This window comes from Corticium candelabrum, chromosome 5 (assembly GCF_963422355.1).
Source record: "Corticium candelabrum chromosome 5, ooCorCand1.1, whole genome shotgun sequence".
NCBI lineage: Eukaryota > Metazoa > Porifera > Homoscleromorpha > Homosclerophorida > Plakinidae > Corticium > Corticium candelabrum.
Genome location: NC_085089.1, coordinates 4,967,635 through 4,980,285, shown reverse-complemented (window position 1 = coordinate 4,980,285; position 12,651 = coordinate 4,967,635). Strand labels below are relative to the sequence as shown.

Here is a 12,651-nt window from a genome sequence, read left to right as displayed (position 1 = left end):
ATATGCATTTGAATAAAGGATCATCCATAATTGTCGACATTTACTCAAAGCATAGCTTTTTCTGCATACCCCTCTCCTTCACTAAGCATACATAAAAATGTTGGTCATGTGAAGCTATTTCTAATGTACCATGATATTGCAATAATTAAATAATTAGAACCTCTTTGGAAGATTGATATGCACATTTCGCCGTTCTGGCCAGCAGTCTTTGTTTCATCTTTCCACTTTCTGCATAGCCTCCTTACAAGACAAAGATGGGCTGGCAAAGAGAAAAGCGTTCACGATCTACTGGTACCCTGTTTGCCAGTGTTTTATGAACAGCGCAAGGTCTCTTTGGGGTTCGAAAAACCTAAGTAATGTTGGTCGACAAAGCTATTCTTATTATGCCATGCCCCGCAATAAATGTACACGGGCCACGCCTACTTGTGATGTTCAGAATTTATTAGTCAAACAGTCTCTTTAATAAGCTTATTATAGCTACTTACTTTTTGTTACACTCATCCTAGTTCAATAGTATGATGCGGCAATGTAACCACATGCGGGCACAGAAGGCTCTTCATTCTCTAGATTAATATTTAGGTTCAACAGTTGGGACATCTTAGAGTTTATAAACTGACCATCTGACCAACAGTTCGTTACACTAAACTTTCAATTAGGAGTCACATGATGTGTTGCTGGGAAGCCTGATTAATTATGGAGGCTTAAGTACTTGCAGGTTAAGGCCACGGTCTCTTTGTGCAGACGTTATGAACGCGTGCCTTATTTCCGTTATCTCATACTTGAAGTTCTTACCATAAGTAATACTAGACGAATAGATTGTGAGAGAAGCCAGACTCACTCCATTGACACCTTGTCAGCGCGTTCCTTGCTTGTAGTTCTTGATGGCAATTTTCGTGCCCCGCAATTAGCAAAGAAATGGTCCGATAGAGGTAGTTTCCATCTGTGCCCACAGCTACTGACTGGAAGCAGGTTTGCAGGAGTATTGTCTGGTATCAGACCCCTAGCCAGTAAATCTAGCACCGAGACAAGAAACTAGTAGCTGGCTTCCAGGAATATTGGTATTCGGCAATCTCGGCTAGAAATGCTCTGGCTTTGACTTCTGTTGCACATTTCAAGTTTCCGAAGTGCTGAATGCAAGCCAGTGTGCGGGAAGCCAGTCAAAATCGAGCCTATTGTGTGGTTTCTTTAATTAATTAATTACGTAAGTGTTTCCCAGGTGCTATATGTGTGATTGCACACATATACAACATGCGTAGGCATAAATGCAGTATCTTACCTTCAGTTACCACTTCCTATCTACTTCTGGACCACAAGAAATCATCGACATTTTATACTCCACCCCAAGAGTGTACAACTGCTCTACCCCATCCCCCCCCTAGTGTATGCTTGTATGCTTCAATAAATGTCGACAATTGTGGATGACCCCTAAATGATTTGCTGCAGTGCATGGGAGAAGTTCATTTGTATACATTGCACTATCTATATCTGGGAACCTTTGCTGGTGTTGGCTTGAAGAAAGCGTGTAACAATGTGAGGGGAAAAGGCTATACAAGTGAAACAGAGGAGCATCTAGTACTTAGTAGGTAGGTGTTCTGTTGTCTTTGAACGGATCCTATGCAGAAGAATGGGCGCAACGGCTAGTTATGGAATGTGACGTTGCAGCACCTTGCATATAATGAGTGGAGTTAACTTCATACGTATAAGAAGCTTCATCTTAACACGAGGTAGCAAACCAGTGAAAATCCAATATTCTTGCATCCCAGCTGGTCATGAGTCTTTCTCAACTGGCAAAATGCTCCTCACAAAAAACACTGAAGTGTAAAGCTTTGTCTTTTGGAAACGTTGCACTTGCACCATAGAATTATTGCATGTCGGTGTTTTGTATGTAAGTCGTGTGGTTTCATACTTTGGTTATGTTTGTTTGATTAATTGTGGTTTGTAGTGAAGAGGAGGTTGCATTCTTAAGGCGTGAACTGGAAGAACTGAGAGGGCAGCTCGCAATGACTAATGGTATGCTCTTTCATTTGGACTTGGACAGCTGTTAACATTGTTGCTACATTAGGTGAAGATCTGAAGTCATCAATAGAAAACGAAGTTTCTGAGGCGGAAATGTATTGATTTGTTTTTCTCCATTGGCATGTCTCTTGATATTGTTATTGACTTAATTAAATACCACAGATCAGCTCGATTAAAATTGCTGCGCTTGGAAAGAGAGAACGAACAGCTGGATAAGACAATGGAGGAGTTAAAGCAAGCGTCTGCGAGGGTAGCTTCTTTGGAAATGAAAAACAAGGAGCTACTGCAACAGTCAGAGGAAGAGAAAGGGCTAATTGCTACAGCACAAGAGGTACTGATCCCATAATGAAAGTTGGTTGTGGGTTTTGCAATTAGTACATTTGTAGTAGTGTATGTGTTCTAACTAGTGTGTACGTTACTAGGAGGTAAAGTTGGAACAGGCAAAGTCGAAGGAGTTTCAGGAAGACCTGGTAAGGCTGAATTTGGAGCTTGAAAAGTATGGAATAGATGCTACTCAGCAACTGACTAGTCTCAAATTGAAAGAGAAAGAGTGAGCTGTTAATGTTGCAACTTTGACTTTGACATGAAGTTGACCATGATTTTTATAGGAAGTTTGCTAATCTTGAATCTCGCCTGGATGCTGCTTTGAATCGTAGTGTTGGGTTTGATGAAGAGAGGATTGGTGTACTAGAGTCAAGACTAGAAGAAGCAAGTCAGACGAATCGAGATCTTAGCAAAGAGTTAGATGGATTACGGCAGGACAACTTGCGTCTAAAAGCATCAACAACCATGAATGTGAATGCATCCGAGTTAAGTTCAAATTCAAGACAGGGCAATATTTCACCAACAGACACGGCTTCCAGTGGTGGCTATAGCCATGAAGCCAGTCCTTCGACAGATAGGAAATGGGATCTAGGTTACTATGATAGAACAGAGTCACCACAAATGTAAGATGGGGACATCATTATGTTGTGTTATGATTGAGCTGAAATGAGTGTCTTTTATTAGGCGTCACAGTAAAATGTCTGACCATTCTCGTCATTCACATTCATCACCGTACATGGTACATGTTAAGGAAGGAATCTCAACCTCCGATTATGTCCACCTGCAGAACAAAGTACTTGACTTACGAGGAGAAGTATGTATTTCTGATGTTTGAGGTTTGTCGTGCGACTGCGTTGATGTATGTATGCTGGTTTTCTAGAAGTCTGCATTGGAGCTAGAGATTACAGAGTTAAGAAGTAGAATGAATCGACTTGAACAAGCTAAGGCAGATGTTGAAGTTAGACGAAAAACTGAGGTGAGTTGACATTATACGAATTTTAATTAGAATGTTGTCTTTGGTACAGTATATATGATTACAAGGAATGGCAGCCTCGCATCCTGTGTACCTGTTTGTTCCAGTGAGTTTTGTTGACATTACGCATGTGTTCATTCGCGAACTGGGATCGGCACGTGTGCCTTTATTTAGTTTTAAGACTAAGTAACAGTGAATCTGGTAAGAAATGAGGTTCAGGTTTTGCCCGAACACTGATCGAGCATTCTGCAAGTTAGCCCAATGATGTTCGATGTCTGGCTGTTATCAGGCCTGGGTACTGCTAATCTGCGTGGAATGGGATGCTTGCTGGTAGTCTGAGAGACACAGGTACCATCCAACAATCTAATTTGCTTGTCTTTAAGCCAGACATTGCAAGTCTCTTATGACTAGGCATGCGGCTATAAATTTAAGATTATCAACTTGCTAATTGTTAATGATGATGGGATAATAATCTATGACATGAAGTCATACCATAATTAGTTGTTTTTGTTTGGACATCATGTGCACACTTGATGTATGCACATTGTTTACATGATATGAATTAGTCCATTAATTATGCACAATTTCAGCACTTGTTGCATGCCTCAAAAGGGAAACACTTTGGAGTTTGTGTATCAAACTTGTATTTGTCATCAGTCTGATAGATAGCTAACTGCTGTTTATGTCATTGCCAGGTTGCTAGCAAAGATGCTGACATTCGTGCAATACAGCGTCAACTGCAAGATTTGGAAGTTTTCAGAGTGGAGGTGGAAATTAGGCGGAATGAAGTCAATCAGCTAAACAGAGAATTGTCTCAGTTCCGGCGACGTCTTCAGGAAGCAGAATCTGTGAAGGCTGACTTGGAAATTCACCAGCATTCGTTGTCTGCTGTGAAACTTGCCGAATCAAAGAATTTGAAAAGAAAGTTGGATGAAGTTCTTGCAATCAACCACGAGCTAGAAAATGCACAAGATACACTAGTAGAGAAGTGTTCGATGTTGGACCAGATGAACAAGACACTGGAGCAAGAAAACAAGCATTTATTGTCACAGTTGAATAGCTTGGTTCTTCAGAATAGAGACCTGATGACGCAGAACATGGACAGTAAAGACAAATTTCATGAAGAGGAAAAACAGTTTCAGTAAGACATAAAAGTTTGTACTCTGTATGTGTATGTCATGCCTTGATCTCTGGCAGAGATAAGCTAAATGAGATGGAATACGAGAAGCGAAGACTTGGTGTTAAGCTTGAACAGTTAGAAGCGGAAAGAAATAGAAAGTTGGTTGACACGGATGTGTTGACTTGTGCAGCTTAGTAGTGCATCTCTGTTTTGTTTGCTGTAGGAGAAAGGGTTTCTTCAAAAGAATGAAAGGCAAACTGAAGGTATGATACTATAGTTTGCCTGTACACCAGTAATCTGTTGATTGAATGTAAGCGTTTTTCTTTATATTGTTGTATCTGTGTTGTTTGTTGTATGTATCACAGGGTACGGTAGTAGATTTGGTTTGGCAACACAGAAGTACCCATGGACACTGTGTACATGTACCAACCTCGAATCACTGAGGCAACCCAAGATTGTCATGAATCCACTACAGTAATCATGTGGTCCTTAACCAGATCTGGATGGGGAAACATATATGCCTCCACCCAAACCACTTTGTTCGTTGTGCTTGTATACCTTTTAGTGTGGTGGGCTCAGATGTTGGAAAAAGACATGGTGGGCTAGTGTGTGTACACACGCTCGCTTGCACGTGTCATTGCTATACATTTCTCGAAGTGTTTTGAGGTCTTTACTCTCAACCAGTTGTCCACTGGACCCGGCAAAATGTATATATGAATTGATTAATTGTAAGTGATAAACAATAGTTTTCATGATTGGAATGTCTGACCAGAAGTTTCTAATGTCCGGCAAATTTTAAATTGACAGGACATGATGTCCGGTGGTCAATCAAAGACTATTTCGCGCACTGCGTGAGGGGGCTGGAAGGGTTGGCGAGAGGGCGGAGAGAAAGCGGTCTGGGGACTACAGTATTGTAAGTGACTTTGGAAGTAGGCACAACGACTTAATTTATTATTATGCTAAACGAGTCTCATAGTTATTAGCTATAACAACCTACTTACAATGATTTGAGAACCAGTTGTTGTGTAACATTTCGCGATTCACCATGTCGTCTATCAGCTCACCAACCTTGTCGTGCCATACGCGAAATGGTTCCTCTTCCCCATTAACGTCTGGGCCTGCAGCACCCCTACAATTACTTAATTCCACATCACCAACTAGAAGACTAAAAACCGCAAAGAAAAGGATTTTTCCTTACCGCTGCACTACCGTGTGAGCTTCATCCACTACCACGGCCATGAACTGCTCTTTCAACGTGTTTCCTTGTAAGGCGCATCGCCACTCATGTGAGCTGACTAGCACTTCAGGGCTTCCATAGGGGAATTCCCTACCTTGATATATGAGAGTCTGATGATTCCGATTCACCAACAAGGCAGCTGCAAACCCTTGCGCTTTAGTATAGAGACCTGATCTCTCATCAGCGACTTCAATGTAGTCACCACAGAATCTGCAGGATATTGCTGGAAGCCATTGGCTGCTAGTCGGGCACAAATGTGCAGGAGAGCATGAAAAATGAGCGACTTTCCAAAGCCTGTAGGAAAGCACGCGAAGACATCCCACGGAGAGAAAGCATCTGCAGTGGTTTCAAATTCTTCATGCTTTGCTTAGAAGTCATCCATAACAGACAATTTTGGATGGCCACTCGTAGACACTCACACACCAACACCTTACAAGCTGTAAATGTGATCACTTACCTCGTTAGCTCTTGCACCTGCAGACGCATTAACGTCATCCTGCTGCATTGCTATTAGCATTCTCATCCCCGATTGGCTGCCTTTCTCAAGGCGTGGTTTTGATTGGCACGGTTGCGATTGAGCAAAGAAGAGCCCTCCTTCTGAACTAGGTTTGATCAGTATAGTCCCCAGACCCCTTTTTCTTTCCGCCCTCTCACCCACTCTTCCCACTCTCTCACCCACTCTTCCCACTCTCTCACCCACTCTTCTCGCCCCTTCCGTGCAAAAACCGGTCTGGCTTCGAGGGTATGATCCTCATTGCCAGCGGTCCCCATTGATGGAAACAAGTGTGCTGTCACAGACATAGCCAGATAAACAGTGAGAAAGAACCAACAGACTCATTTCATTATATTGCTGCCGCCACCCGAGACTGAACCCAGGCCATCATGGTCATAGAGCCGGACATATAACAACTAGGCTATTATTGTTGATTATTTTATAGTGGTCTCTCCCATAGGTGTACATGTGACATGCTTACTAACATGACTTCTGCAATACTATGGACGGGAACAGAAGTGTAACTTTAGGTGCGAACGTCTTTCCATCGTTACACACTGAGACTAGCTTTCCACTTTGTACATTTATCTATCTATTACAGTCAGTAATCAAGACAATTAAGGTAAATGTTCTGCTTTATCATGAGCAACAGCAAAGTCCCTAAGTCAGCGTAGGTACTGTAGACAGCAGCCTCCCTCTCAGACAGACATTCATCATGATCACCATCACCAAGGTCTACCTCAGCACCTTCTTCCACATCTGCGCTTCTGAGACATCAATTATCTTCCAAGAGCAGTTGTAGACACGTGCTTCCCAAGTGTGTTTACCATTGTTGAACATGCACTTGAGGTTGAGGCCTGGTTGGTCACTAACAGAGATACACGTGACACATTTTAGTGGTCGCTGATCACGTTGACGGAGGTGGTTGCAGATGAGAGGGGTCACACATTGGAGGGACTACTGTATTATAATTGTGTGTCACTGTGTGTGTGTGTGTGTGTGTGTGTGTGTGTGTGTGTGTGTGTGTGTGTGTGTGTGTGTGTGTGTACATGTGTGTATTTGTGTTTGCTAGTACTAGCGAATTGCATGTCTCATTGCCTGATTGTTCTGGTTTTGCAATCGTGTTGGATTCTGTTTGTCTGTTTGTTTGCAATTATCTGATATCAGCAGCTCTTACTAGTTTGGTATTGTAAATTGTCACATTGCAATAGGGTTCGAAACAGGGCATCAACAGAACTGATGGTGGTTTGGGTCTACAGCCAGATCAGGTAACAGTTACAAGTGGTGGCTCAGGAGACTCTAATCCTTCACTAAGTAGACAAACAGTCAGTTTTGCTGGTTTACCTGAAGCTGGACAAGGTCCACAGCAGATCGGTAGTAAGCCAGCAATGAGAGCGAGTATTGCATATAGACCATCAGAGGTGTCATCGCGGACCATCAGTGATGGATATCTGTCACCTGAGGGAGATACCCCTAGGTCAAGATACTCCATAGCAACTGCTGCACCAAGTGACAAAGCTAACCGTGCTGATGCTCTGGTATCGCTTAACGATTTTTTGCTGGAATCGGACAAGACACCAAGATCAAGAGTAAGCGTCATGTGTTTGGTTGTTGGGTTTGATATGTGGTTTTATGTTTATTATGTGCACAGCAACGATATGTGGAAGATACTCTCAGTAGTTTACAGTCTCCTTATCGAAGCAGGGGAGCTACTGTTGCTAGTGCTACTCCTACCAATGAACTGATGCCTCGTCGTGAAATGTACGTAGGTGAGTCACCTCCTTCATTCCTAGCAACACCTCCAGGGAGAACAAGTGATGGTGGTACATACTTATCAAGCAGTGCCAATCAAGGTCGTACATCTCCATTGGGTCGAATGCGACGTGAACAAAACTCGGACATTCTTTTGAATACTAAAAGGCGTTCTCCCAAAGCTCGACGTCGGATGCAGAGCAGTGATGCGCTTTTGGGAGGAGGAATTCATTCTCCACCTTTGTCTTTGCAAGAGACTGAGGACTGCTTCTCTGAGGAGGATGGTATGTCTCTCGAAAAGAGCACCACGTTACCTCGTCGTCATAAGAAAACTGCCGAAGCAATGCTTGGATTGCTGGAACCACATTCTCAGGGACTGAGAAAAGCGTCTAGCCAGGAGAGGCTACCATCAGACGGAGCTCCTTCAGATGACACTCTTGTTAAGCGCGATGCAACATCACCAGTGCATCGATCACAAGCTCGAGCTACACTTGTTGTTGTGCAGCCGCCTGCTCGGCCTGCTGCACAAGGTGCAAGCAATGGTGATTCAAGACAAGTTTCAACAGGTTCTGGTGATGCAGACTCTGGTTTTGCTGCACCTTCTACACATCTGTCTCCTGTGGGCAATGACATTCGCGCTCCAACGTACCAGTCGACTCCGATGAGACCAAAACATGATGTGAGGAGTTCCAGTGAAGAAGAAGCACTTACGAATGCGAGCAGTGGAGTTGATTTAATAGTAAGCAACTCAAGTAGCAATCGTTCTATTGCTGACAAAGGTAGAGTTCAGTCACCAACATCACCAAATAAAACCACGAACGAGACTAGTATGGATGTGTCTGGTTGGTTTGAATACGGCACTGTGTGAAGATGAGGTGACAACTGAACATAGCCATGTCTTTGAAATAGTGATGTATGGTACAGTATGGACGATTTCGGGGCTGTAGAACATGTTTGGTACAATTTTAACTGCACAGACATATTGGTATGAGAAGGCGTGAAGTCATCATGACAGTGTTGTGTTAGTCTTGTGTTGTAATTTAGTATGTTGTGGACTCTGTATCACAAATTGTATATTCTTGCTGAAATATTGCTTACAGTCATGGTAAATAATAAATGGTTTGTTTGTTGTATGCCTCGTTTGTGTGCAACTTTTGAGTCTCAAACAGTGAGACTTACGCAAGAAAATTGAATTGAACATGACAAGTTATGTTGTGAGGTGGAAGTTGAGTTCCAACATCAACTTCCTGCAGTACTAGTACAATGCAACAAGTTGAAGGAAGTAATCCAGCGTTGCAGACATGGTCTCATGCCATAGATTTCATCTCACACTTGTTATGAGATTGTCTCTGTCTTACTATCTGGAGGTTGTGCATTCTCTGAATTCTGCAGAACAGGAACTTGAAGGCAGTCACGTGAGGAGAGACAAACTTGTATAATCAGTAACTGTTGACGGCTTGCGTCGTTTTAGGGATTTCACTAACTTCATTTGTGTACATTTGTAGTTGAGTGTAAGCTTCGAGAGTTTTTCGTTACTCTGTCGACCTAGTCTCGAGTGTGTAGCCATGCAGACTCTCCCACGTACAGGACTCCTCCCGTATGACGTGCGGTAGGATCTGGCGAGAATAAAAAAGACCATTCGTGTCATGGTGATGATGGCTGTCGCACCACGGTAACGTGTTGAAGGTTTACGTATTATAAAGTATATTTGTGGCTTATGCTTGGCATTCCAAAGCCTATATATAGTTACAGGCAAAGTGATAACGCTGGACTGAGAGGGATATATGAAGGCCAGTCTCAGAGTGAAGGGTACGTACGCCACCTAGGCTTAGCAATCTTGTGGGCCAAAGAGGCCATGGCCTCCAATAATTTTTCTGCATCAATTGCATTTATTCTCATGTGTTGTCCTTCTAACCTCAAAACCTTTGGTCTCTCTGATATTTGTTAATTTAGTTGAAACTGCTGCTGGGTTTTTGGTGTTTATTTGCACGTCATGAATTATAGTGGGTTAATTCAATTTCTTGATGAAAGTGCATGTCTGATGAGAAAACTGTTCTTGAGAAGGTTACCAACCAACCAACCAACTTAGTCGAGCAGTGAGAACAAATTGTGGCATTAATAAGACATTCTTTCAAATGTGTAAAGGTTGTTGTCTAAACGTTTTTACAACTTGAAATACGCAGGCATGAGAAGAAATACAGGTGAATGTAGCTAGGCTACTAGTTTCCATCAATTTCTTTCTTTGTTTGAAATATGACACCTCGACCTCCTAGGGGCCCACTTTAGTGTGTATGCTCCTGCACAAAGCCTCCCGCCATTTGTAGTTGAAGGCTTCTGAAATGAACTGGATAACAGCAAACTGCATGCATATAGAGACTAGGTAGGAGAGAGAATGTAAACGCTGTAATGACTATTGTAGCTCGGTCTAAAGATCATTTTCCTCTTTCAGCAAATTGTTATTTCAAATTTTTTGATAAAGTACTTACTGTAAATATTTCAAAAAAGTACCAGAAACTGCAGTGGACTATAATTTTTACACCTGTTGTAGCAAAGTTTTCAGTATTCAGAGCCTTTGAAATGACCACAGTACTAGTTTTGTTGCCCTGAACAGCATGAAAGATTGTCACTTTATATATTTGTAGGAGTAGATTTTGTTACTATTTATAGTTAAACATTTTTGTCTTGTGAAAACAAGGACAGTTGATCTAATTAGGCATCAAAAGAGGGGAGGAGGGGAGTAACAAGAGTTTAGACAACACACACACACACACACACACACACACACACACACACACACACACACACACACACACACACACACACACACACACACACCCACACCCACACCCACACACACACCCACACCCACACCCACACCCACACACCCACACCCACACCCACACACACACACACACACACACACACACACACACACACACACACCCACACCCACACCCACACACCCACACACCCACACACACCCACACACACACACACACACACACACACACACCCACACACACACCACACACACCCACACACACACCACACACACCCACACACACACCACACACACCCACACACACCCACCCACACACACACACACACACACACACACACCCACACACACACACACACACACACACACACACCACACACCCACACACACACCCACACACACACCACACACACCCACACACACACCACACACACCCACACACACCCACACACACACACACACACACACACACACACACACACACACACACACCACACACACCCACACACACACCACACACACCCACACACACACACACACACACACACACACACACACACACACACACACACACACACACACACACACACACATTTAAATATAAACACATATATTTGTATATAATACAGATAACACAGATAACACATATCCGCCCTAAGGACGGAAGCACAAAGAGTCTAAGTCATAATAATTAGGTAGATAGTCACTAATCAGTCTTGAATTATACTGCCATAAACGAACAGATAACTGTTCGTGAAATTGCCTGGAAGCTTGGCCCAGAAACAAGCCAGATGATAGAAGAGACTTCTTGACAATTGATCTCAACACCTCCAGACTATGTGCAGCCCACACTCCGTATGATTCCACCACAAGAGGGTAAAACAAACAGCCATAACTTGAAACGTTAGCAAGACGGCGTTCATCTTTGTCCACTTCCCCAGCCTCAGCAGCAGCACCAGCTTTTTATGGCAGCATTAATAAGGTGAGAGGGAGTGAATGAATTCCTCACGGAAACGTCGAAATAAGCAGCCTTGCCTAGGGAAAAGTCGGGATGGAAAAAGTCACCTGGTCTTGTCATAGAATGAGAGGAACAGTGTTGTTCTCGACGTACATTGGAGTTGTCTAAGAGCAACCAGTGGAAGATGACGTCACATAAGGCATCATGTCGCTTAATCTGAAGAGGACCACAGTCAAGAGCATGGTCACCAAAAATGTCCAATTCATGAAGGCACGCACAACGGACTGAGTGTGGGGGTGCTGGAAAAACCGGAATTCCCAAACGCAAACACAAAGAAGTCACAAATTCACGCGGAGACATGGCCAGGCCTAGACTTGAGTTGGGGATTGCCCTCAACCAAGCCCCCGCATGAGGATATGCGACAGCACTGAAACGTGCCTGTTCTCGCAGACTAACAAAGCTGACTTTAATGCTGGATCTCAAAGCATCATCCAGAGCCTTCTGGAAGGAATGTTGTGTAGAAGAAACAGAGGATGAGACAGAACTAGTAGGTGGTAAAAGACTTGCAAGATGTTGCCGGCATTGCACTTCATCAGGGAAAAAGGAAGAATGCTGAGTCCAATCATTTTCTTCATGTACCAGCATGAACGCTGAGCCATTAAGAAGACGGAGAGACAACTGCCAAGAAGAGTTGCAGCTGCCAACGAAAGCTGCAGATAAAGATCTAGAGGCCTCACGAAGACCTAGACCACCCAAACGAACTGGAAGAGTTGCCTGTTTCCATGCCAGGTCAGAGACCGAAGAAGAGGATAAAGCCTCTAAACTGTGATGAAGACCACTGTCAAACTGCATCAATACATCATTGATCTTGAAGCCAGGAACCGTTCTAATGATGTGATTCAGCTTGCAAAGGCTCAAACAGCTGCGGAGAAGATGAAGCTCCACCTGAGGATCCTCTAAAGCTGTCAAACGGTCCTGCCAATCCAAAATCTTGTCCAC

At 43.3% G+C, this 12,651-nt stretch overlaps 1 protein-coding gene across 1 annotated transcript; it reads left to right on the top strand.

Moving 5' to 3' along the window:
• The first annotated feature begins 1,946 nt into the window (after window positions 1–1,946).
• On the top strand, window positions 1,947–9,048 carry LOC134179813 (protein Daple-like). Its single transcript, XM_062646779.1, has 12 exons — window positions 1,947–2,010; window positions 2,063–2,111; window positions 2,179–2,347; window positions 2,439–2,566; window positions 2,625–2,963; window positions 3,025–3,154; window positions 3,221–3,316; window positions 4,009–4,454; window positions 4,511–4,591; window positions 4,657–4,696; window positions 7,375–7,752; window positions 7,815–9,048. Exons 1-12 carry the CDS (start codon window positions 2,001–2,003, stop codon window positions 8,781–8,783), a joined length of 2,835 nt encoding a protein of 944 aa, XP_062502763.1. The 5' UTR covers window positions 1,947–2,000; the 3' UTR covers window positions 8,784–9,048.
• Window positions 9,049–12,651: the final 3,603 nt, after the last annotated feature.